This window comes from Colobus angolensis, unplaced genomic scaffold (genome assembly GCF_000951035.1).
Source record: "Colobus angolensis palliatus isolate OR3802 unplaced genomic scaffold, Cang.pa_1.0 Scaffold130, whole genome shotgun sequence".
Classification (NCBI taxonomy): Eukaryota; Metazoa; Chordata; class Mammalia; order Primates; family Cercopithecidae; genus Colobus; species Colobus angolensis.
The window spans coordinates 2,044,748-2,070,681 of NW_012114253.1; the positions used below are offsets into that span (position 1 = coordinate 2,044,748).

Genomic DNA, 25,934 nt, shown 5'->3' on the forward strand with positions numbered 1-25,934 from the left:
TGAACCAAGATCGTGCCACTGCACTCCAGCCTGGGTGACAGAGCGAGACGCTGCCTCAGAAAAAAAAAAAAAAGGTACAAAGTGGGTCAAGCACACTACATCAGAAGCCAATTGTGTGTGTGCTTTCTAAGTGTCACACTCTCCACATTGCTGCTCAGGCAGTTTCTGCCTGGAACGTCCTCTCCCTTCCCACCTCTAAGAAGCAGTCCGCCTGTGAAGTCTTTGTTGATATCCTCTAGCAGATGTGCTCATTTCTCCTGGGATTCCTATAGCTTGCTAAATTTTCTAGGGGTCCCTGGCACCCTGTCACTCTGCTTTCTTTCAGAGTTAGTGCCAGATGTATCTCTCACTACATGGAAAGCTCCGGAAGGGCAGGGGACATGTCTGAGTCGTCTTTGCTTCCCACGTTGCTCTCAGCCCCTAACCTTAGTAGGGAATCAGTAAGTACCCTTTGAATGGAAACTAACACCATAATGAGGCTTTGGAGTCAGAGAGATCCAGACTCTTTGTCTGTACTCTAGCTATTGCTCTATGAGCTTAGCCAAGTTGCTCAAATTCTCCAAGTCTCAATTTCCTCATCTGTAAACTGGGTATAACAGTACCGACCTCTGCAGCTGCTAACTATTCAATGAGGTGGTTTTTACCAAGTGCTTAGCACATAGTAAACGCTCAACGTAAGGTAGCAATCATTAGAACCGCAGACCGACCGTGCTTGGTGGTGGAGTTTCTGCTGCCTAGCCGGGCATCTTTGGCCTGCCCTAGGAGGAAGGGTGCTCCCGAGTTCTTGGCACAGTCTCCACCTTCCTGTCCGGGTCCGTCATCCTGAGAGTGGTAGAAGACGGAGCTGCTAGACTCCTGAGAGTGCAGCATGCTGTACCGACGCCTCTTGTCCTGGAGGGAGGAACAGAAAAGAGGGCTAGGAGTGAGGCTAGGTGTCAGGAAGGACTTCTGCGGGGAGCAAGGGGTGTGAGCAGCGGTGGTGGGGTTTTCATTTCTGAAGAAACAGCTCAATAAGAAAGCTTTGTGTTTGCTTAGGGAATTGAGACAAACTTCTGTTCAAGAGACGGTGAATGGAATTATCTTTCAAAACACTTGGGTTGTTTATGTTTTTAATCATTGACTTCATTAAATTTTTTAAATGTAATTCTAAATGCCACTCCTGTCTCCAAATAGGTAACCGAAATTAACAAAATAAACCATCTGTTCCTTCCATTCCATTCTCCCTGATATAAACATACAGTTCACCCTTGATCAACACAAGTTTTAACGGCGTGGGTCCATTTATATGTGGATTTTTTTCAATAAAAGTTACACTGAGCATCGGCTTCTCTTGCCTCTCCTTCCACCTCCTCCACTTCTTCCCTTCTGTCACCTCTGAGACAGCAAGACCAAACCCTCCACCTCCGCCACTCAAAGTCAAGACGATGATGATGAAGACCTTTATGACGATCTACTTCCGCTTAATGAATAGTAAATGTATTTTCTCTTCCTTTTGATTTTCTCAAAGACATTTTATTTTCTCTAGCATACTTTTTTTTGTAAGAACACAGAATATAATACATATAACCCACAAAATATGTGTTAATTGACCGTTTATGTTATCAGTAAAGCCTCCAGTCAACAGTAGGCTATTAGTATTTAAGTTTTTAGAGAGTCAAATGTCATATGTGAAATTTTGACTGCATGGGGGGCCGGTATCCCTAACCTCCACATTGTTCAAGGGTCACCTCTATATATAAATAACACATCAGCCTTTGGGGGTCATTTTTTGTATTATAAAAACTTTGCCATACTGCTCACACTTATCAATATCTTGAATTTTGCACTTAAAACATTTTGGAAATTTTGCATTTCAACTATTATTTTGTTTGTTTGTTTAGAGATAGGGTCTCCACACTGCATGTAGGCTGGAGTGCAGTGACACAATCAGCTCACTGCAGCCTCCAACTCTTGGGCTCGAGCAATCCTCCTGCCTCAGCTTCCAGAGTAGTTGGGACTACAAGCATATGTCACTACGTCTGGCTAATTTTTTAATTTTTATATTTTGTAGAGAAGTGGTCTCACTAGGTTGCCCAGGCTAGTCTTGAACTCCTGGCCTCAAGCCAGGCTCCTTCCTTGGTAATCCCAGCTCCCAAAGTGCTGGGATTACAGGCGTGAGCCATTGTGCCTGGCTTCAACCATTCTTTTTAGCATTTGACTGCACAATATTTTACCATGCCTTATTGTTAAGCATTCAGTTTGTGGCCATTTATTTTTGTCACCATAAAAAATACTACAGTAAATCCTTGGAAATAAATCTATTACATCACTTTTATTTTTATGGGATAGACTCCTAGGAGTAGGATTTCTGTGTTGAAAGGTTTATATATCTCTAATTTTTTTTTCTTGGAGACAGTGTCTCGTCCTATCCCCCAGGCTGGAGTGCAGTGGCGCAATCTTGGCTCACGGCAACCTCCGCCTCCTGGGTTCAAGTGATTCTCATGCCTCAGCCTCCCGAGTAGCTGGGGTTACAGGTGCCTGGTGCTGCACCCGGCTAATTTTTGTATTTTTAGTAGAGACAGGGTTTCACCATATTGGCCAGGCTGGTTTCGAACTCCTGACCTCAGGTGATCCACCTGCTTTGGCTTCCCAAAGTGCTGGAATTACAGGCACGAGCCACCATGCCCGGCCTCTCTCTCATTTTATTAGTTATTTCTAGGTTGCTTTCCAGGAGGGCTGTGGAGTTATATTTACACCAACAATATGTGAAGGTCCTCTTTATCCCTACCAGTAGCAGGGCAAATATTGCCAGTATTGAGTAAGCAAAGGAGAATGGATTTGATGACTGTGTCCAGGCCCTTCTTGTGGGAGGGTCTGTTGATGAACTGGTGTCTTCTAGACCTCCCAGGAAGGTCTGGACTATGCAAGGACTTGGCCAGCATTTTGTTTAGCATTTTCTCCCTGTGGCTGAACACTCCATTCTCCACAATACATTAACCATTACCCTGATCACAATTCTGAAAACATTTCATAACATTAAAAAACCTGGAGCTTTTCACATAAAGTTCCAATTTCTCCTGAAAAATTAGACACACATTTAACATAGGACTCACATTTCTGCATGATGACACTTTGTTAGGGCTGCATAGGGGCTGCCCAGTTTAGATAGGGTGTGTGCCATCCACTTTGCCATATTCCTCACCACTCCTTATTGCCTTTCCAACTGTGAGTTCAGTGGTAGCTGCTATCCATCACAGCATTGGCCCCTTTTATTTTTACACCAAGTCCATTTAATTCATTCCATACTTGCCCAATTTCTCTAGGCATTGAGTTTGTGACTTCTTTTTTGAAAAACAAAACAAGATGAGAAATCCTTTGGAGAGAGTGGACAGACTCATGAAAGAGGAAAGATAGGTGAGGAAACAGCTTCTTTGGCAATCTCTCACATTTTAGCATGAATTTCACCTCCCTTTCAGAAGTTCTTGGCTTTCACCCCACTTCTGCCACCACAGACAAGGGAATCATCCATGTAAAGAAATAAAACACAAACTTATCTAAGGAGGTATGAGCTTACTGGAGTGTGTGGAGAATGAAATCTGAGTGCATTTTGTTCTTGAACTGAAGTGTGCACCATATCACTTAGGGGAGATGATGTAAAATGCAATTTTCTGGGCTTTATCCTAGGGGATTCTTATTCAACAGACTTGGATGGAAGTTAGGGCTCTGCATTTTGTTTTGTTTTGTTTTAGGATGGAGTCTCACTCTGTCGTCCAGGCTGGAGTGCAATGGCACGATCTTGGCTCACTGCAAACTCTGCCTCCTGAGTTCAAGTGATTCTCATGCCTCAGCCTCTTGAGTAGCTGGGATTACAGGTGCCTGCCACCATGCCTGGCCAATTTTGTTATATTTTTAGCAGAGAACGGGATTTCACCCTGTTGGCCAGGCTGGTCTCAAGTTCCTGACCTCAAGTGACCTTCCTGCCTCAGCCTCCCAAAGCTCTGCATTTTAAACAAGTTCTTTAAGTGGTTCTACTGCAGGGGCTTTTAAGAACTACATTTTTGAGATGGTGGCATCTACCTTAGCCATGCCACTGTGATTGAATGCCTGTGGCCTGGCAACTGTAAACCCACAACTGGGAAAACTGTAAACCCACAAGCTAAGGATGATTTGTAGGCATGGGTTCTGGGCCCCCATGGACCCCTGGAGTTTCTAGGATACTTACAGATCTGGGATTGGAGATGTGCAAGGAAGCATCACAGACAATGCCATACCCCACCAGCCGTTCTCCAGGGAAGAGGGAGCTGGCGTTGATGGGTGAGACCAGGACCTCAGTGGTCTCAGGGAAGATCCACTCCACAGTCACATCACTCAGGACTGGGGCCATGGCCTTCTTCAAGGATTTAACCATCTGTAGGGCAGGGTCAGAATGAAGATTGAGGGATGTGTGAGAAGAGATGTGTACAGAAGATCATGTAAGTATGAGCTTAGTGGGGAGTGGAAGCAGGGAAGAGGGGACAGCAGGCCTTGGGGTGACTTGCCCAGCAGTGAGCACACCTCTGAGCTTCTTAGATTCCTAGAATGTCAGAGTTGGAGAGCATCTTTGCAGTCATCTTTTCTAAGCTTAGCATTTTTATTTTATTTTATTTTGAAACAGAGTCTGACTCTGTCGCCCAGGCTGGAATGCAGTGGCATGATTTGGCTTACTGCAACCTCCACCTCTTGGGTTCAAGTGATTCTCCTGCCTCAGCCTCCTGAGTAGCTGGGATTACAGGCACCTGCCACTATGCCTGGCTAATTTTTGTATTTTTAGTAGAGATGAGGTTTCATCAAATTGGCCAGGCTGGTCTCAAACTCCTGGGCTCAAGTGATCCACTTGCTTATGCCTCCCAAAGTACTCGGATTACAGGTGTGAGCCACTGCACACCTGGCCAGTTTAGCATTTTATAAATGAGAAAATCCGAGGCTCAAAGTAGGGCTGTGAGTAGCCCAAGGGCACACAGGTTTGTATCAAACCATAGACTGGATAATGATCTTGAGCAAGTTCATTTACTTCTCTGGGCCTCAGTTTTCCCTTCTGTTAAAGTAGGAGGGTGTAGTTGAAGGATTATTTGCAATATTGAATTTGAAGTGTCTACCATGTGGTAGGTGTTCAGTAAATGACGGCTGTGGTCATCACCTAGACTGATTTCCTTGGATGTTCTGTACTGCAAACCTGGAGAAAATGACTTGGGGGTTGTGGCAAGTATAGAGGTGAGCTTTCAAATCTCCCTTCAAGAAAGACCATGCCTTCTTGCTGCAAGAAGTGCAGTTAGGTGACAGCTTCCAGATGCAGCACCCCAGCTTTTGAGCCAAGACCATATCTCTCCCTGGAAGCCCCAAGTCAATGATTCAGTATGGCAGGGATAGTAGAGCCTGGTCATTTCAGCACATCACAGAGTTTGATGGGCAGCCTTTGCTCCAGAGCTCCCTGCTGGATGGCTGAGACCTTGCCAGGGCATCAGAGTCTGAGGCTTTCTTGCCCAATTCTGCTCCCACTTTCCTTTCACAGCTGTTGGATTGGACTCTTGGACTGAAGAGTTTTTCTTCCAGTTTCCTTCTCTTCTACCTTTCGTAGACACTATCCCCAATAAATGTCTTCACTCTTAATCCCAGCCCTGTCTTTGTTTACTGGACTGATAAGGGGATTTTCTAAGGGTTAGTTTATTTGTGTCAAATGTGCAGGACATGGAAAGAAGACTATAGCCTCCTTTATTTCTGGGTTCTTTAGATTCTTCTGAGCCACCATTTGTCATCATCAGGAATGTGTCCAGATATGGACCTCAAACACAACTCCAACCCATATAGGTAGCTTTTTCAGGAGCCTCATCCTGTCTAGCAGTGGATGGAGTGTGTGTTCAGTGGCTGGAGACCAGAGGATCTAGCGTCCCAGCATTGCTTCAAGAGTTGCCTGCTCTGTGACTTGCAAGTCTCTGGTTCTCATTGGGGTGCAGTGTGGCCTAGTGAAGAGCTCAGATTTGGGGTGACATTCTAGCTCCACCACTGAGTTGCCATGTGACTGGTCTGGGCCTCTGAGGTTCCAGCACCAGAAGGGACTGCGTGGGTTCTGCTGCCTACCTTGGGTTGCAGCCGCTCCCCCTCCATCAGGAACTCGGCACTGCCCTTGGACACAGATGCCAGCCCTTTCACCAGTCTGTGGCAGACATTGGGTCCAATTCCAAAGCTATAGCACCTGGGGGAAGGGGAGAAGAGAGGCTGCTATGTCCTATCCTCTCTACATCTTTGCCTCCTGATGTGGAAAGGGACAGAGCATGGCCCAGCAGGATCTCGGAGCTGGCCCTATCTTCAGGTAGAGGGAGAGGGAGAAAGAAGAGGGCCCATCAGGGAGTACCCACATACACATCCATCAATTCACCCACAGACAGTCCATCAATTTCCACCCAGCACAGAGCGGGAGCAGCCTCTCCCTTGGCTGTGGGATCTCTCCCTGGGCTGCTTTTATGAGTTATGTGCAGAAGCATGGGTAGCTCACCCATTCTGAACTTGAGAGGGAAAAAGATGAACTTTGAAATCAGCCCACACTATCTTGGAAGCAAAGCCCTGTGGAAATTGTGGGTCCTGTCCTCTCTCTGTGGCATTTTCCACATTGCCCTTGGGCTGTGGTGCCCCAGCCCTGGCAGCTTGGAGTCACTGAGCCTAGACCCTCAGCCAAGGCCGACCTGGTGGAGAAGGCATGATTTCGCAGCAGCTCCAGCACCTTCCCCGTGTTGTTGACAGCACCATCTGTGATCAGGAAGAGGAGTCGCGGGTGGCCTCGGTGCACTGGCTGCCTGATGATCCACTTGAGAGGGGAAAGGACGTTTGTCCCACCCATGTCGGCCCTCATTCTCTGGATGTCATCACAGGCCATGGCCAAGCTCTCCTGCAGAGAAGCAGGCAGTCCCCAGGGTCACCATATGGCACAGAGACTCTAGACCACCTAAGGAAGAGGCCTTTGTTTCCCTAGATCTTCTTTTAGGCTCACCAGAGTTGACCCATGCTCCCAATTTCATCCCTGCCCACACTCACAGGAAGAATGGGTGACCCCTCATTTGGTGTCATTGTGCTCAACAGCACCCCCTACCAATGCCTGAAACACCAACCAGTTGTCCTTTCTGGGTTCTCCTTTAAAAGTAGAAGCACTCCTGGAAGAGGTAGCACATTAAACCCTTGATTCCTTGTCATACATGAGGTTTCTTTTTCTGATGAGGGAGGCAGGTTGTGTGATGGAAAGAACACTGGACTAGGAATCTTAAGATCTGAGTCCAGAGACTGACTCTGGCACCAGCACCAGCCCCCAGTGACATTTGGAGAAAATCATTTCTCTAATCCAGGCTTCAAATTTCCTTGCTCTGGACCAACTGTGTGGGTCCCAACTGGCCAAAGATGGATGTCATTTGCAACAAGAGTAGATTCCCACTGGATACAGTGACCTCCTCCTCCTGGCTCAGGGGAATGCCGTTTCAACATCCACTCTTGGACGGGCCTTAGAAATAACAGCATGTTTGGGAAGCCAAGGCGGGTGGATCACTTGAGGTCAGGAATTCAAGACCAGCCTACCCCAAATGGTGAAACCCCATCTCTATTAAAAATACAAAAATTAGCTAGGTGTGGGGGTGCATGCCTGTAATCTTAGCTACTTGGGAGGCTGAGGCAGGAGAATTGCTTGAACCTGAGAGGCAGAGGTTGCAGTGAGCCAAGATCTAGATCTTACCACTGCACTCCAGCCTGGGTGACAGAGTAAGAGAGATGAGAGACTCCATTTCAAAAAAAAAAAAAAAAAGAGAGAGAGAGAAGAAAAAAGAAAAGCAGTAACGGCATGTATCAAAAGTCTTAAGACGTATGTGTAGCTTTTGAGCCCGCAAGGCTAGGAATTAATTCAAAGGGAATAATTAAAGATGCATGCAAAATCTGTGATACAAAGATGACTAAATAAAATGGGAAGAACTTTAATGTTTGACTACAGGGGTTTTGTTAAATAAGTCCCAATCTATCTGTGTAGTGAAATACTAGGAAGCCATTACAGTTACATTACAGATTAATACTTACTGGCATGGAAATACATTCATGATAGACTGCTGCATTAGAAAAGTAGGTTACAGAGCAGTATGGAAGGCCTAATCCTATCTTTATTGAAAATGTGTGTAAATGCATAGAACAAGGGCTGGAAGGATTTATACTAAGCTCTTAGCAGTGTCTTTTCTTCCTTTTTTCCTGACTGACATAATCACAGGAGATTTTTAAACACATTTTGTTTTTGATGTCTACATTTAAAAAGTGTGGAGTGATCAATACATATTATTCTTTTGTTGTTATCATTGTAGAAATGGGGTCTCACTGTGCTGCCCAGGCTGGACTCAAAGCTCTTAGGTTCAAGCGACCTTCCCACCTCAACCTCCCAAGTAGCTGAGATTACAAGCGCATGCAACATATATTATTCTTGTATTTTTAAAACTCATAACATTATTTTTAGTTGAAAAGTGTCCCATTTGTCTGTCCTTCCTCCCTCCTTTCCTTCCTTCCTCCCTCCCTCTCTTCCTCTTCTTAGATCTGGGTAGGATGCTCCAATTTTGAACATGCTGCTGGGGCCACAGCCTTCCTGTTTCACACAGTATCTTGAGCCTTGTGAGTTCCATTCTTAGCCCACTGCCACGCCCACTCATCCACCTATTCACTCCCCTACTCCTTATCATCTGCTTCCTTAGCTCAACCTTGCATGCGTCCATCATCCTTGTGAAACGGAGGCTTCAGTGAGTGGCAGGCCTGGGCTATGTCCTCTCTCTACCCACTTTCTGTACCTCATCTCTGCACACACACACACTTTGCCCAAAATATTGTTTGATTCTAAAGAAGGGGGGATGTCAGAAGTCTGAGATGTCAGAAAAATGTCCAAACAGAGATAGCTTCTCTTTAGTTCTCTGCCCCCGGCTATGATCTGGGTTCTCTGTGGGTAGGCAGCTTCTGAGGCCAGCACTAGGATTTTAACGATTTTTTTCCCCTTTCATTCCTTTCCTCTGGTCCCCACCATGCACCACCCTCCTGGTCCCAGCCTTGCCCCCTCATTACCTCACTGTAGGTCTGGCTGGAAGGAAAAAGGCTCTTAAATGTAGATCCAAACCCAATGATATTGAAGAGGCAGGCTGGCATGAGGCTCTTAAGGGCCACCAACATGGCATCCTGGTAGGAGAGAAAGTGGTTTTCAGGATTCAGGAAGGAGTTCTTGTCATTCAACCACCAAACTCCAATATTCTCTCTCCCAGCACAGGAGCGGCCTCCAAACAGGCATTTACCCTCCTCTGTCTGCACCCAGCAACTCTTTTTCCCTCACATCAAGAAATTTGCTGACACTGACCAGAGGCTGGACCAAAGCCACTACCACCACCATCATCATCATCGTCATCATCATCATCATCATCAAATTTATCCATGTAGCAGGTCTGACTTCTTAAAGCCTTTCTATTATGGCTTTCCAGTTCCATTTAAACTCTTGGTGATCCTGAGAGGTGGGGAGAGCAGGGAGCACCCTCTCCCTGCTGCCAAAGCAGAATTGATGTCTAAGGGAGGAAAGTGGCCTGGTCCAGGTCACACTGTTGATGGAATGGCTTCTGGCCCTCCTGTGGGACCTTCTGCATCAGACTCAACCTAACCATCACTAACTAAGGACAAATCCTCAGGGGCAGTCTCTTCAGCTCATATTTGTCAGGTACACAGGATGTACTTTACATGCATCACCTCACTGATCTTCACCATAACCCTTCGAGGCAGGTACGCTATTATCCCCATTTTATAGAAGAGAAGATTGAGGCACAGAGAGGTGAAATAACATGTTAGTGAGCATCCAGTGGGTAAATAATGGAGTCAGGACTCAAAGCTATGTCACGTTGCCTCCAAAGTCTATGGACACTAAACATAACCCATGTAACTATGCCCCATCAGGAGACCTTGATAAAGGTAGATTGAAAAAAATAGTGACAATGAAGGAGGTGGAGGTGATGGTAGAAGCAAAATTGATGATGATGATGATGATGATGATCATGATGGTGATGATGGTTATGATACAATGCAATCACAAATATCAAGCAATTACTACGTGCTAAACATTCTAAGTTATGTCACCCCCCTCAGCCTCAGCCTGGTGCATAGTAAACATTCAGTAAATGGTTATCATTATCAACCCAATGAGATCTATATTAATATTAATAACCCTATTTTACAGATGAGGAAACTGAGGCTCAGGAGAACTAAAGAATTGCACTGGGTTGCAAAACCTAAGACTAATGACTGAGACTTTAAAAACACAGCTCTGGCTGGGCACAGTGGCTGACGCCTGTAATCCCAGCACTTTGGGAGGTGGAGGCAGGCAGATCATGAGGTCAGGAGTTTGAGACCAGCCTGACCAATATGGTGAAACGCTGTCTCTACTAAAAACACAAAAATTAGCCAGGTGTGGTGGTACGCACGTGTAATCCCAGCTACTCAGGAGGCTAAAACAGGAGAATCGCTTGAACCCGGGAGGCGGAGGCTGCAGTGAGCCGAGATCATGCCACTGTGCTCCAGCCTGGGCAATAGAGCGAGACTCGTCTCAAAAAAACAAAAACAAAAACAAAAAAAACACACAGCTTTGAGATTTTTATTCATGTCAGCTCTGCCTTGGCAGAGGAATGAAGGTCTGTCTCCCCCTCACCCCCATGTCCCCCATCTTGTTTATTGACAGTACCCCAGGGATCTCAGCATGGCTTCAGGGAAGCCATCATCCTTCAGGACCTAGAAGAAAACAGCTGCAAGTGGATTCTGGCAAATTTTACACCACGTAGTTTTCCAGGCTCCACATACTCGCACCCCAGTCCCATCCCCCACCCTGTAAACATTAACATTAAACATTAACATTAACATTCTCTCGATCTCTCTTCATTGCTTGCCTCAATACATTTGGTTTCTCTACAAAAGAAGTCAATGTCTGCTTATTTTTTCATTAGTCACTAATGCATATTCCTGCTAGGAGGAGATTCTGCTGATCCATACAGATTGTCTCTGCTCACACCTATTAGAATTTTTAAAGCCATGTTTTTGGCAGCAAGCGGCAGTTGAAGAATGAGACCAGCTGCAGGAAATTAAATTGGCTGGACTTTCCCCTTTGGCATAGGCTGTTTGGATTTCTGTTTTCTCCCTCCCCCCTGAGCCTAGATTTTCCTAAAACTTCAACCCGATGGGTCACAATTAAGGACCCAAGCAACCTTCCAGTGGCCTTATTGTCAGTGGGGAAAGGGGTGAGTAGCCTGAGTAATTTCTGTGACTTTCTCTAAAAGGGTCTTGTTTAGCAGAATGGATGGCACCAATGCAAAGCCATTTGTGAAGGCATGACCTTGAGCTCAGTGAGCTGAACTGGAGAAGGGCAGGAGAGATTCCAAGGAGAAAGAGGACTGAAAGGAGGGCCAGAGAAAGTTATTGTCAGAGAATTCCGGAATGCAAAGATTGGACAGGCTTTCAGTCCAGGAAGTGGATTTCCATTTATGAACTAATTCCATTTAACTGGTAGTAACTGCCTGGAACACTGGGATGACAAGGATATAGACTGAGTCCAGGCTCAGCAGGAAAAAATTGTCATGACCAATTATTGAATTGATGGGGAGAGGGGAGCCAAGGGACATGTGACATACGTTCACTCTGCCTGAATTGATCCTTCTCACTCTACAGAAAGGACGAATGAAGCCCAGAGTTGAGAATCAACTTGTCCACAGCCATGGAGCAAATCAGTGGCAGAATTGACCCTGGAACCCAGGTGTTGCTTTTGGCACAATGCCATGAATGCCATGCAACAGAGATGACATCATCAGAGAAGAGAATTTTTTAGTGGAAGAGTATGCATAATTCTCCATAAGCAATGTAAGGAAAATGAGCTCTGAAGCAAGATATAGAAGGCCCAGCCTCTCTCATTAGCCCTGTGATGCTGGGAAAAGCACTTAGCCTCTTGACTCAGTTTCTTTACCTGGAAAGTGGAGGGAAAGTGGATTAAATGCTCCCTAAGGCATGTTTTAGGTTTATGCTTCTGTGATGCTCTAGGGTAACTGAGACATCTTATGAATTGATGTAGATGCAGAAGGGGCTACAGATGGCCACAAAGGCCTGGAGCGTGCTTCAGCACTCCAGCACCGAGGACAGCTTCTCATTCCAATGTTTGCCTTTGATGGTGGGCAGGTTGGGGAAGAAGGTGCCAATCAGCCCTACACCCCTGTGTCATGAGACCTCAAACAGGAACTTGGGTCCTGTGTATGACTCCTCTGTCATACTTCAAGACAACTGTAGCAAACCCGCGGGGATACCTGGCATCCCAGATCCTACCCAACCCTCCTCTCCTTGCTGAGCTTGCTGTCCTGGAAACAAGAGCTTGCTCTGGGAACAAACTAGGGGGAAAGATGAAATTTCAGGTGACAGCAGAACCCCATTCTGTTCTTGCCCCCTCCTTCCTTGTTTTCCTGACCTCTGTTATCCTTTACCCGGATCAATGAAGAGATGGAAGGCTTTTCATGCATAAACACAGAGCTAGGCGCCAAGGAAAAAGAGAGGTGAGAGGGTAGATGACCCTTTTCTAAATGAGTTCACAACTTCAGAGAGACAGACATCTGCACAATCAAAAATACAAGGGAGTGTTGGAAAATGCCACAGTCTAGACCAGTAATCTCCTGGGGGTAGGGCAGGGGGCAGGTGAAATGCGTCTGGATTGTCGGGGGGAGGGTTCTATCACCATTGCTTCCACTCTCCTGAGGAGCTCTCCTTAGCAGGGAGACAAAGTTCCCATGTATTCTGATTGGCTAGCAGGCCTGTGCCTCTCTCTTGACTGTCAGCTCCTTGAGGACAGCAAATGTGTTTACATTCTGCTGTTTTTCCAGATGGCCAAGGGCAAGGCTTGGCACCTATTAGGCATTTGAAAAAAAGAGAAACCAAGTCTTTTCTACCAAATTCTATACATTCCTTGATGGCAGGGGCCATGTCCACTGAAGCTCTGATGTCAGGTGGTGGGAACAGTCAGGTGGTGGGAACAGTCAGGTGGACGGGGGTTTAATTTTAGACAACACTGGCCGTGTGACCTTGGGCAGGTGACTGAAACTCTCAAGATCAGCTTTCCTATATGGAAAATGGCAAAAATAGGGTTATTGTCTGGATTAGATATTAAGCTTCGCATTAAGTGGCTAGCACCGTATGCAACACATAGCAGACCCTCAGCCAATGTTACTTCCCTTCCTCTCTTCTCTGTATCCTGCTCCACTCAGTACCTGCCAGGGTGTTTTAGCTAAAGTTTGTAGAATGTAAAGGACAGCTATGGATGACTTCATTCCTTGTAAATGAATGCCAGCTCTGCCTTTGCTCACACTACTTCACGTTTTTATGGGGATGCAAATGGAGTTTGGGTGTCTCCGTTTAAACTGATTTTTGAAAGTTGTTTCTTGGAACAGAAAGTGCTGAGGAAGCTGGGTTGGGGGCGCACAGTTGATTTCCCCTGGAGCCCTGGGCCCTGAGGAGGGGTCCTCTCAGCAGGTACCTTGACTCGATGCATGCTGATCCCGCTCATGCTGCTGCTCCTGTCAATGAGGAAGATGAACTCCCCGTGGGCCTTTCTTAGGCATGGCTGGACTGACTGGAGGTCGGGACAGAAGTTGAGCATGATGACGGAGTGGTGGGGAATGTCTTTGTGGAGGCGTTTTCGAATGATTTCTGTCTGGAGAAGAAAGGAACACTCTGATTGGGCAATCAGGGGGTCAAGAGGTACTCCTGGGGACTCATCCTGGTCCCCATCACTCACCGTGCACCCACATCCTGCTCAGGCTCTGCACGGAAGACTTCTGGGCTGACTGTGCTCAGCTTCTCTGTTTGCTAGAGCTTCACGGGTTGCAACAGCAAGCATGGACTTTGCAGACAGAAAGACTTGGGTTTGAATCCCTGCTCTGTCACCATCCAACTGTGTGACATCGGGGCGAGTCCCTCCTCTGGGTCTATTTACCCATTTGTCAAATGGGGCGGATAATGTCCGCTTCTCAGGGTGATTGTGAGGATGAACTGAGTCAGCACAGACGCGAGAAGCCCCTTGGTTGAGTAATGGTCTCTCGCTTTTACACTCAGTGTGTAAACTGCTCTCTGGCTCCTCTTGGTTGTGAACTGGGTTTCCCTGGTTTACCGATTCTCTCCCATTGTTAAATTCCTACTCACTCTCAAATTGTACCCATTTGGAAAGTCTTCCCCAATTTCCAGGTGGACTAATTACTTAGTTTCCTCATCCATGAAATGAGGACAAGAAGACATACCTCACTGAGTTGTTGCATGGGTTCAGTGCACTTGGGAAGCTGGCTGCCTGGCAGAGAGCAATGGTCTCTAAACAGCAGCCATCATTGCCACTGCTGGTGCTGCTGTTGTTGGTCCTGGAGGCCCAGGCACTTCTCATGTTGAATACAACTTTTTGCTCCGATCTCTGCCTCCCGCCAACTTGTTTGCTATTATACTTGAAGGCAGGTCATCTCTTAGCTTCTTTTACATCTCCAAAATTTAACATAGGGCTTGGTCCAGAGATGGATCAGTAAAGATTAAGGGAAGGACAGCGCCTTGGTGTTTATCCTTTTATGTGGCCTCCTAGCTGGCCCTGAGGCCAGGACCCTTCCCCTTGCTTCTCCCCCTCCCCTTCCCACAGAATCTCATTTCCTTTGTTCTCACACTGCTTTCACTCTCCACCCCGACTTTCTCTCTCTGTCTCCTTATCTGGCTGTCTCTGTGTGTACACGTGTCTCTGTGTCTGTTTCTCAGTTTCTGTCTATTTGGGTTCCTTCCCCATCTCAATAGATGACATCACCACCCACCCAGTTGTTCAAACCAAACGCCTAACAGTTGTCCTCGGTTCCCCTCTTTTCCTCACTCCACACATTCCATCCTGCAGCAAAGCATTGCCAGTCCTGCTGCTAAGATGCAGCCTGAAAGCGTCCATGTCTCTCTGTCTCCACTGCTACTGCCCATGTTCAGGAGAGGACTGTCTCTGTCTCTGGACCTTTGCAATAGTCTCCTGCTCTCTTTGTCCAGCTTTTATCTCCCTGTGGTCCATTCTGCAGAGAGCAGCCAGAGCGACTGTTCTTGTCATTCTCTTGCTCAAGCAGTGCCCTCCCTGAATACTCTGAACCATGGTTTAAGAAGCACCCTGTGGCCTGACCCCTGCCTAGCTATCCACCTCCTCTCTACCCACTCTGCTCCCTACATTTCAGCCGCACTGACCTTCTTCCTGTTTTCCAAACAGGTCACCATTGTTCTGCTTCCTGCCGTTTCATCCCTTGTGCTCTCTCCATCCATTCCTCCCACGGTGGGCTCTTGGTCATCTGCCAGGTCTCATCCTCAGACAGGCTTTTGCTGATACCCAGCTAAAGAACACCCAGCACCTACGACTTGTGGTCATATCATCCCTCTCCAAACAGATCTGGCTCATTGATTTGATTTTTCATTTTTATTTTTTGAGACAGAGTCTCTTTCTGCCACCCGGCTGGAGTGCAGTGGTGCTATCTCGGCTCACTGCAACCTCCGACTCCCTGGTTCAAGCAATTCTCCTGCCTCAGCCTCCCGAGTAGCTGGGATGACAGGCATGCACCACCACGCCTAGTTAATTTTTATAGAGACGGGGTTTCACCATGTTGGTCAGGATGGTCTTGATCTCCTGACCTCGTGGCCCGCCTGCCTCGGCCTCCCAGAATGCGGCGATTATAGGGATAAGCCACCGTGCCTGGACTGATTTGTTTTTTTTCCTCGGTCTTTCCATCCCAGAATATAAGCTCCATGAAGATAAAGACTGTGTCATTCTCAGTATTGCCCCCTAAGATTTATCTGTTGAATGAGTAAGTGAGGGAATTAATCTGTGTGGGCCTTTTTGTCTGCCACTGACCTGGGTGTGCATCTTTTCTTTTTTTTTTTTTTTCCTTCAGCCTCTGTTTCTCTTGGCATCTCTGTCTCTTGCGCATGGTGTGCCCTTCTATGTGATTTGTCCTCTCCTTGCTAAACCGGGGTTTCTGACAGCTTGTCCCACCCACTCTTCCTGATTGATGTTCACCCTGTGGATACCCGCAACCCACTCTTCTCCCTGCCACGGGATCTTGCTCGCTGTCTCCCACGTGAAGCCCTGCCACCAGAGGCCACAGCCCAGACTGGCTCTTTTGATGACAGAGCCCAAGGCAGCAGCAACCACATCTGCCAGTGAGAGAAGCCACCTCCAGAAACCTTATCCTCCTCTCAGAGGGATGGGGTGGGTACCCTGGCTCAGGATTCTCTAATGTCTCCTCAAGCTGCCATTATCCAATTACAATAAACTCATCATTTCTTAGCAGCTCTGGGTTGATCGCTGTCATCCCTGGAGTTTGTGAGAATACAGGCTATTTGCATAACGAACCCAAGGTGGCAAGTTAATTCTCATTTGCTTCCACCATCCCCGAGCTAATTGATTTAAGGCTTGGCAGGCAGGGCAGGCAGCCCCAGGCCTGGGAGGCCCACTGGGACCCTCTGGCATACAGGCAGCAGTTCTCAGAGCTCTGGCATTGCCACCCCCTACTCTGAGAACCTGGCTCCAGCTTCTTCTCCCAACTGACTCATCTGACTGAGGAGCACCTCTGGGAGAGCAGGTGCTCCCAGTGGGGTCTCTGTCCACTTCCCCACCTTGCCACTGCCCTGTGCTAGCTAGGCGGGTAAAGCATGGGTGGTGTTGTGAAATCCAGCTCAACTGCCCCCACAGAATCCATTCTCATCCCTTAGCCTCCTGGTCACCAAATCTAACTTCTGAGATAACAGTCTTTCCCTTCCTCCAGCTCACTGGTGATCTTTGGGTGCTAGATCTCAGTTTTCTCATCTAAAAAAGGGGCTAATGGAAAGAGATGAGCCATCATTCCGAAACCTATCTTGGCATTCAGGACCCGGCTCAGTGTGCAGGACCATGAGTGGGAGGCAGAGCACGGGGTGTGACCTGTGGCTGATGCTCAGCCTCCAACCTTCCCTTCCCATCCCCGCCCCCTGGCCAGGCCTCCTTGTCCTGCAGCTTCATGGGGTGGGGGACAACTTTCCCCACTCTGCTTTTGTCCTTTATGTCATAGCAAGCAAGGGCCCCAGAGGGAGGAAGAGCAAGAGGCTACTCAGCTGGTGGGTAGGGGAGGTCCAGGAGGTAAGGAGCTGAAGGGCCCTGGGCACCCCTGGGGATGCAGAGGCCCAGAGGAGGCCAAGGCAATTTCTGCCACCATATGTGAATTTTCCTGGCTTAGGCACCTGCGAGGTCCTGGAGAAAGGTGACCTAGCAGGAGGCGGGAACAGAGCCGGGATAACGGGGCATCTGAAAGTGCCCTGCAGTGCCCCAGGGCCCACGGAAGGAAGCACTTCTTGCCTGGTGTCTGCCTCCAGCTTGCTGCATGACCTCGGGCAGGTTACCTCCCCACCTCACCGGTTCAGTGGAGACCAGGCCTCAGCGCCACCCCAACTCTGCCACCAGCCGCTCCCCGCCTCAGTTGCCCTCACCTTCCGCTCTGCACTGCTGTTCTTCTTCATCCCTTTAATGAAATCTGTTCTTCCCTTCAAGTGCTGGTCAAACTCTCCCAGCGTCATGTCCCCTTTCTCTATCAGGACATGGGGCATATGGGGCTCTGCAGAGATGAGATCGACTCTCAGCACTTGGCCAGGTATCATAGGAGAAGGATGCTTGGGGCTTTGGTTTAGGTGCAAGATTCTCACAGGGGTGGGACTCCCAGTTGGAAGTGGGGTGGAAGCCCTGCAGGGCTTGGGAAGACTCCTTAGCTGGGAGGTAGGGGAGCCTAGTGGCCATGGGTGACTCACTGCCCCTCTCTGGGCCTCAGCTGAGCCATCTGTAAAATGGTAGTGGGATGGGGTTAAATGCCTCTCTGATGTTTTCAGGTCCTGACATTCTGTGAATTCTTGAACAGACAAGAATTTCTCCTTGAGGCTACAGAATTTCCAGGGTCTCACTGAGCTTTGGTTTTCAAAGACCCTCTGCTCAGCTGGCCTGGGGTAAAGTGCCCTGATGGGTGGATGAGACCCTAGGCCTCTGAAGCTTGAATCAGGGCAGGAGACTTTTATTCCACCAGCTAGAGCCAACTTTCCTGGGAGGAAAGTAGTGGGTCTCCTCTCCTTGGCCACACACCCCCGACCCTTTCCCTGGCTAGCTAGCTGCTGGGCAGGGGGCCACGTGTTCTGTCCCCACAGGATCAGCACCTCCTCCCTCCCACAGGCAACCCAGGGGCCCGTTGTGGGGCACCGTACCGCTGGGGTGGATGAGGATCTCCACGGGCCGGTCAAAGGTGTGCTTGTTGGCCAAGGTGATGATGATGCTCTTGGCCGAGCAGGCAGATGGGGCGGCATCGGCACGAATCTCGTGCGTGGGACTCTCCACCCCTGAGTGGCACAGAAAGACAAAGGGGATATAGGCTCATGAGGTCAGGAGAGAGAGGAGTTCGCTGGGGCACACCAAGACCCAGGCCAGAGATGAGTGACATGCCAGCCCCATTAGTGGCTCCTGACCTGCAGTGTGACCATGGCCAGGCTGCCTCAATTTCCCCACCTATAAAATGCAGGCTTAGATAGATGGTGTCTGATGGCTTTTCCTGCTCTGAACTCAGGATCTAGTGGGGGTCGGAGGAGTCACATTCTTATAGGGCACGCACAGCCCCCAGCATGCTGCCAAGCAGATGACTCTCAGCGCTCCATCGAAGGGCGCTTTTTTGATGGGTGCTCCATAAACGCACCTCACACTGGAATGCAATGTTGCTCTAGGAGAGCATGCACTGACAAGAAACCATATCCTAGTGTCCTTTTAAGGCTCTGAGTGGTTGTGGGGAGAACCTTCAGAGCAATAGTTCTTAATCCTGGTTGCATGTTAGAACCTTCTGGGGAGCTTTTAAACGTTTCCCTGCCCAGAACATACCCCAGAATCTCTGGGAGGTGGGATCTAGGCTGCAGGGTGTTTGGGTATCTCTGGGTGCTTCTGACATGCAGACAAGGTGAGAAGCAGGAAGCAGCTTTACAGCTGCGGCCTCTAGGAGAGGACCAAGGTCCACCATTCCCCATGGACATTCTCCCGAGGAAGCTATTGGGGTGGAAGTCGGTGACCTTGAAATCCGTCCTGGGAAGGGACTTATCTTTGGGCTGCTTGTTGGGGCCATGGGAAATGGGGGTCCACAGGCTTTGTGTACTTTAGTTGATCTGCCATCTGGGCCAGTTGGCTTCCCTGTCCACCCCTGTCCCATCCCTGGCAGCCTTTGACTTTTGGCCTGAAGCCCTCCAATCCCGTCTGGACATCTCCCTCTCACCTGCGAGCAGACATGGCCCACGGATCTCCAGCTGGAAGTTGAACTCATACTCCATGGGGTTGGACACATCGGTGTTCAGGAGAGTGGCCAGACACAACTTATTCCAGGAGCCCGAGGCCCAGGCACCGAAGCAGTGCCTGTCTTTGCTGGAGAAGCGCCAGGAGAAGGAAAGGAGACCAGCCAGGGTGGAAGCAGTGGACCAGCGTGAGAAGACAAGGAGAGGACGATGAGTTCCAGGCAGCCCAGACCACCAAGGGGGCCCTCAGACCCGTACTCTCCCACTCAACCTGACCCCAGGGAAAGCCTGGATTCTGACATAAGGCACAGCCACCTCCAAGGAGCACCCATGCTGGACCAGGCATCAGGCACAGTGCTCCCAAGGGGTAGCTCACATCGCTCTCACCGCAGCTCTGGGAAGAAGATGTCAGAGTCTCTGCAGGGAAACTGAAGCTCAGTGTGATGAGGTGACTGGCCCAAGTTCCCACTATTAAGAACTGGCAGAGTCCTGGCCCAGACCTCCTAGCCTAGGTCTGTCTGGCTCCATGGTGAAACGGTGTGTGCTGTGTCACACCCTGTCTTGAATCTCTGTCTCTGTGAGCTGCAAGCCTTGCGAGTCATTTCTCCTCTAAGTGTTTGTTTTCCCATCCTTTAAATGGGGACAATACTTTGCAGTTGCTTTGAGGACTTCAGGAGCAACTGCTTAGCCAAGTGTCTGTCACCTGCTGAATGCTCACGTTTCGGGGCCCTCTTTCTTTGTGATCTCCACCCCATCTCCCATCCTGCACTGTCTCCACAGGCACACCCCTTAAGGCTTTTAATCTATGTCCTTCCACATGCGCACATCCTTGTAAAATACGGGGCAGCATTTGGGTGTGATTGTGCTTTAAGCTGACAAGATTGCCTTATATTATGAATCTCATTCGATCTCTTACTTTTTTTTTTTTTTGGCACAATGTTATGTTTTAAAACTCTGCCCAGGAGGCTGCAAACCCAAGTCCTTGCTGCTAACTTGACATCACTTGGGGGCATCCGTTACATTGTACTTGCTGTTCCCAGCTCGGCCTCCCGGCATCCACAAATAATGCCACCATGAATATCCCTGTCTGTGTTCCCTTTGGACTTGTGAAATAATTTCTTCATGACCCCCGGGGGAAAGGGCACACCAAGGATTGCCAGATTGCTTTCCAGGGTGGCTGTCCCCGTTCCTAATTCCATTAGCAGTGAACAAGCCTTCCCCTTCTCCTCACTAACACTTGGTGTCACCTGGTTTTTGGATTTTGTCTTGTGTCACTCTATCTGAGCTCCTTTGAGATCACAGGGGTTTGAGGCAGTCTTTTTCCAAGAGTGTCACTCTTAACTCTGCCTGCTAGAATGGGCAGAAATAAGCATATTAGCACCCGCTCAGTGGCATCAGGGCCTCCTGGCCTCTTGTTCCCTGATCCACTGAGGTCCCGAATGTCCCAGCTAGGCCCTGCCTCTCAGATGCACAAGGCTCATCGTCACTGGCAACACTTACAAAGACAACACACAGGCTGGTGCTCTTTGGTCTAAGACTGGCTCATGCCACCAGCTTCTCTGTTGTGCCAAGTGTTGTCCTTCAAGACCATGCACGATCCCACTCATCACCACTGATCTGACCTCTCTCCTTTCCTGTCTCACTCTGTGATAGCCACACTAGCATTTCTGCTGCTGCCATGACACATGGCACCTGTTGCTGCCTCTGGGCCTCTGCACTTGTGACTCTCCCTGCGCAAAATATTCCCTCTAGTATATGTCCATGGCTTGTCCCCTTCATTCAGGTCAGGCCACAAATGATGCCTAGTTCTTGTTCGTTGGAGCTAAAATAGCACTTGTCCCACTCTGTCCCCTTCTGTCCCCTACAGCACTTATTTTCATAGAAAATGATCTCAGCTGTAAGTGCCTTAGACTGTGACCCACCTCATTTTCCCTCCATACCACGAGGGGAGGACAGAGAAACTGAAACTGTCCAGGTACCAGGCTTGTCATGTTCCTCTCCCCATCCTGTTGAAAACCCTCTTAATGGCTCCTTGTTGCTTTTGGAGAAACAGTCTTAGCCAGGGCCAAAGGGCGTCCGATGCCTCCGCAGCCTCATTGTGTGCCACCTGTGCTTCTGTTCTTCTCCAGGGCCCTGTCCTTGCTACCCCAGGGTCTTTGTCCCTGCTGCTCTCACCTACGGGAATGCTCCTCTCTGCGCCTACATCCTCCTTATCGTTCAGTTCTCAGCTGAAACATCACTCCTCGGAGAAACCTGGCCTGGCCCCTGGCCCCCCAGGTTGGGTCCCTCTTTTGTACTCTTAGCCCAATGAACTTCTCCTTCCTTGTACTTTTCAGTCAATAATGCATTCCAGTACACAATGAGTTCCAAAATGTCAGGAAACATGTTGGTTTTTCTCCTTCTCTATGCCTAACAACCAGCCCAGCGTCTGGCACATCATAGGTGCTCAGAAAGTACCTCTTGAGGAAAGTTATGAAATTTGGACAGCTTGGAAATGCTGATTCCAAGCTCTCCAAATTTCACAACTTCTGGCCAGTACCATTACAGGGCATTTCAGGGATGCTTTTAAGTGCTCTAAAAGTGAGCAGGGGAGAAGCAAATGGCTCAGAGGGTGGCAACGGTACAGCAGAGCCTCCCCATCTCCTCCCTGTCTCCCCCACTCCATCCCCTACTAATGTCACCTGATGCGCTCTCTGCTGCCCACCTGGGACTCTGATTGGTCTGAGCAGGGCTTCCTTACCCCTGGGCCTGTTGGTTGGAGGTGCCAGTGCTCTTGGTGCAGAACTGGGGCACGGTTGGGGCACAGACAGCAGGCAGAAGGACCCTCACAGCCCCGCTGGGCAGCGTTGGGAGCTCCGAGGAGGTGCTGATGAAGATGGCGACGTTCTCCATGGGGGCAATGGTCCCCAGGTTGGCCACAAACAGGATCCGCTCCAAATCCTCATCCAAGGTCAGCTTTCCCGGTGTGCAGGAATGAGGGGCAATGGAAACCCCCTCTTGCAGAATGCTCCCTAAGTGCCAGGCTGGCGTCAGGGGCTGTACATAGATTATCTCTGATCCCCTCTAAGATTGCTCTTGTGGTAAGTGAGTGGCCCCATTTTGCTGATGGGAAAATCAAGGCTCAGCTTGAGTGTGTGTCTTGTGAATAAGTAACCCGTTGAACCAGGATCTGAACCCCCATGTGTCTGACTCTAGGCCTGTGAACTTTCCACTCTACCTTGCTGGGGGTGGAAAACCTGGACTCAAAACCCCAACAGAGGGACACATCTTCATCCCCCAAATTCTACTTCCCACCCCGAGAACCAAATAAAAGCACCCCCCCACCCTCAGGGATCCATACTTTTGCTCATGCTCTTTCTTTTTGTCAAAACACCCATTTCTTCATCCCTGCTTACCCAGTCTACCCACCCACCCAACCCCTCCATGAACACCTCCCTGGTCCCTGATCTGGGCTGGTCTTTTCCTCTAACATCATCACAACCTCTTTTGACACAGTCACTTTCCACCCCCTGCTCCCATCATGGTTACTCCTAGACAGATCCTAACTAATCTTTTGGACTGTGATAAATCGTAACAACTCAGGGACAACTTTGCACCTTACACAGGATGAGTGTTCATTGAACATTTTAATAACCACTTGAACAAACTTCACCTTGATCGTAGATCCAACAGTAAGAATCTCTTACATTGTATTTTACCTAGTCTACGTTCTAGCCCTGGCTCTTCCACTAACATGCTGTGTGACGTGCTGCCTAAAAGGCACTAACAGCTGCCTTTTACTGACCTTGAGCCAGTTGCTCTCCCTCTCTGAGCCTCAGTTTCCTCAATAGCAGGCATTAGTAGCCATGCTTTGAGTATTTACTGTGATGTGAGTCCTCTGCCCGCATTATCCTGGTTGAGCATCAGGTGAGGACAGCTATTTATTCCGTTTTACAGAGGGGGTTGATTTTTTCTCTGAGCTCACACCATTTGTAAGCCACAGGAAAGAGAGTCAAATCCTGGTGTGACTTGTCCCACAGCCTCTGAACTTAAAAGATATGTAATTCTGTTCTCTAGAGAGACCTTTAAAATCCTTTTGTTGCCTCCCTTCCTTTGATCCTCACACTTTCGAGTGACAACAGAAAGTCAGTTACCTCTGTCTTACAGACAGTGAAGCTGAGGTTCAGAGAAGTTAATTATTGGCCCAAAGTGGCACAAGATTCCGTCCAGGATTCCTGACTAGTTCAGCGCTCTTTCTCCCTCAAATCCCACTGCTATCCTTGCAGTCGGCCTGAGGCTCCAACCCAGGCAGCCTCCGGCTGGCCAAACCCAGGTCCCACTGCAACCCTTCTAGTCTCCTTACCTGTGACTGTTGGGGATCGAACACGGGAGGCATCAAAGTGGCCGCTCTCCAGCTTGGCTTTGTCCTTGATCTGTACCGTCACGACACGGTCGGCAATGACTGCCTCAAAGCCGATCACCGTGGTGCACTCATCCAGGGGGTACACGAAGAGACCTGTCAGAGCAGGGCCCAGCATCGCGAGGTGCCCCAGGCCCACCCTGCACACCCCTTGCCTGGAAGGAACCTGAATCCTTGGCCTGCCAGTTGGGTGGTGCCCACTGCCACTCAGCGGATGCCCAGAGGCCTCGGCAGCGAGCCAGCTCTGGGACCAGGTGGGTAAGTGCAGCAGCAGGGCCAGCTCTTATTTTGCAGGTATGTGAGCCTGATGTGGCCAGAACTTCTGATTTTCCAAGAGAGCGAAAACATGGGTTTTTATGGGACTTATTGTGTGCGCCTCATAAAGCACATCTGTATGGTCAGTTTTGTCCATGGACCACAAGTTTGCCACCTGTGGCATGGAAGATTGGGGCTTTGGAGGAAGACTAGGGTTCTAATCCAGGCCCCGTCATGTTTCCCAGCCAGGCAACCCTGGATAAGACACTTAGCTTCTCTAGGCCTCCTAGCACCACCTGTAAGATGGCGATGATGAAGCCTATTCCCAGGGTCGTAGTGAGAATTGAAAAAAATAGGCATCATTTATGAAGCCACGTGCCACACGTTATTATATCTTAGTGCTTCTCGAACTTTAGAAGCTCACGAGTGATCTGGGGGTCTTGTTAAAATCCAGATTTGGATTCAGTCGCTCTGGGGTGGGGCCAGAAATCCTGCCATTCTGAAGCAGCTTCTGAGTAATGCTGGCGGCTGGGGATCACACTGACAGTGTTAAGGTCTTGTTTTATCTACCCTCTTAATATCGGGACAGCACAATGCTGGGTCCAGGGTAAGCCCCCCACAAACCCCGACCTCCACTCCCTCTGGGGCTCAGTTTCCTCATCTGTAAAGTGGGGGACTTGTTCCTTCTGTGGAAAGCCAAAGGGCTGTTGGAAGTAGTTTGGGTATTTAGCTCCCTGAGTCTGCGGGTGGATCCTAATTTAAGTCGCCCTCTGTAGGTTTCCTTGAACACAGGAACAGGGCCATTTGCCCTGCCCGGGAAATTTCTAAGGGGAAGAAAGTTTCCCTGCGGCACCCTTTGGTAGTGTTGGTCCCCAGGGCAGCCCTGCAGGGGTTTCAGAATCTCAGGTGGGGTTGAGGTTTTGTCACCAAAGGTTGGTGACCAAAGACATGAAGTTTGGTGGCTAGGAGGCCCCATCACTGCAGACGGGAAGGGAATCCTGGCTGGTGCCCTCCTGGCCTTCCCACAACTCCCCTCCTGAAGTGAAAGGAGTTTGATTTACAAATGACTCTGGCAGGCCAGTGTGCCTCCACACCCTTGACCGTGGTTCATATTCACAGATGGTTTCTCAGTCCACAAAGTCCTGCCTGCTCTCTTATCTCATCGGCTCCACCACAAGCCAGGGCATCTGGACAGCAGAGAGGAGCATCCTGATTTTGAGGGGGTGGCAGCTTCCCCAGGGTCACAGGAGCAAGAACCATGGCAAGGAGTGGAGCCTCCTTGCTTTGACTGAGTCTTGATGCCTCTCCTCTTGTGAGGCTCCCTGGAGAAAGTCCCAGTGGGAGTCCCTGTGGGACTGACCAGTGGACAGTGTGCCTTATGGGCTGTAAAGTGCAGGGACAGTCCGGCACTGTGGCTCAAGCCTGTAATCCCAGCACTTTGGGAGGCCGAGGTGGGTGGATTGTTTGAGCTCAGAAGTTCGAGAGCAGACTGGGCAACATGGCAAAACCCAGTCTCCACAAAAAATACAAAAATTAGTTGGGTGAGGTGGCACATGCCTGTAGTCTCAGCTACTTGGGAGGCTGAGGTGGGAGGATCTCTTGATCCCGGGAGGTGGAGTCTGCAGTGAGCCGTGATCGCACCACTGCATTCAAGCCTGGGCAACAGAATGAGACCCTGTCACAAAGAAAAAGAAAAGTGTGGGGATAGTTGGCTGGGGCTGAACCCAAACCTCTTCAGCTCAAATCCTGACCCTCCTTGCTATTGGCTTTGGGGCCTGCAAAGCAGAAATAGTCTCACCATTTTACAGATGGGGAAACAGATTCGGAGGGGTGGCATGACTCGCCTAAGGTCAGTCAGCGAGTAAATGTCAAGACGGGGATTCAACGTGGAGGAGGGGGTGGTTCCGGGGAGGCCCCAGCAGGTGTC

The 25,934-nt window shown here is 49.2% G+C and overlaps 1 protein-coding gene across 2 annotated transcripts in view; it reads right to left on the reverse strand.

Moving 5' to 3' along the window:
• VWA5B1 (von Willebrand factor A domain containing 5B1) overlaps positions 1–25,934 on the reverse strand; it is a 63,173-nt gene that overhangs the window by 17,506 nt on the left and 19,733 nt on the right. The window contains exons 3-13 of one of the 2 annotated variants that reach the window (XM_011933991.1): positions 23,696–23,848; positions 22,094–22,364; positions 19,338–19,483; positions 18,292–18,423; positions 17,533–17,657; positions 13,553–13,729; positions 9,082–9,192; positions 6,696–6,898; positions 6,094–6,208; positions 4,202–4,387; positions 708–891 (exon numbers count right to left, since the gene is read on the reverse strand). In XM_011933991.1, the coding sequence (XP_011789381.1) occupies positions 708–891; positions 4,202–4,387; positions 6,094–6,208; positions 6,696–6,898; positions 9,082–9,192; positions 13,553–13,729; positions 17,533–17,657; positions 18,292–18,423; positions 19,338–19,483; positions 22,094–22,364; positions 23,696–23,848 (1,803 nt within the window). The remainder of the gene's footprint in view (positions 1–707; positions 892–4,201; positions 4,388–6,093; positions 6,209–6,695; positions 6,899–9,081; positions 9,193–13,552; positions 13,730–17,532; positions 17,658–18,291; positions 18,424–19,337; positions 19,484–22,093; positions 22,365–23,695; positions 23,849–25,934) is intronic. The other variant, XM_011933992.1, reaches the window with a different exon arrangement.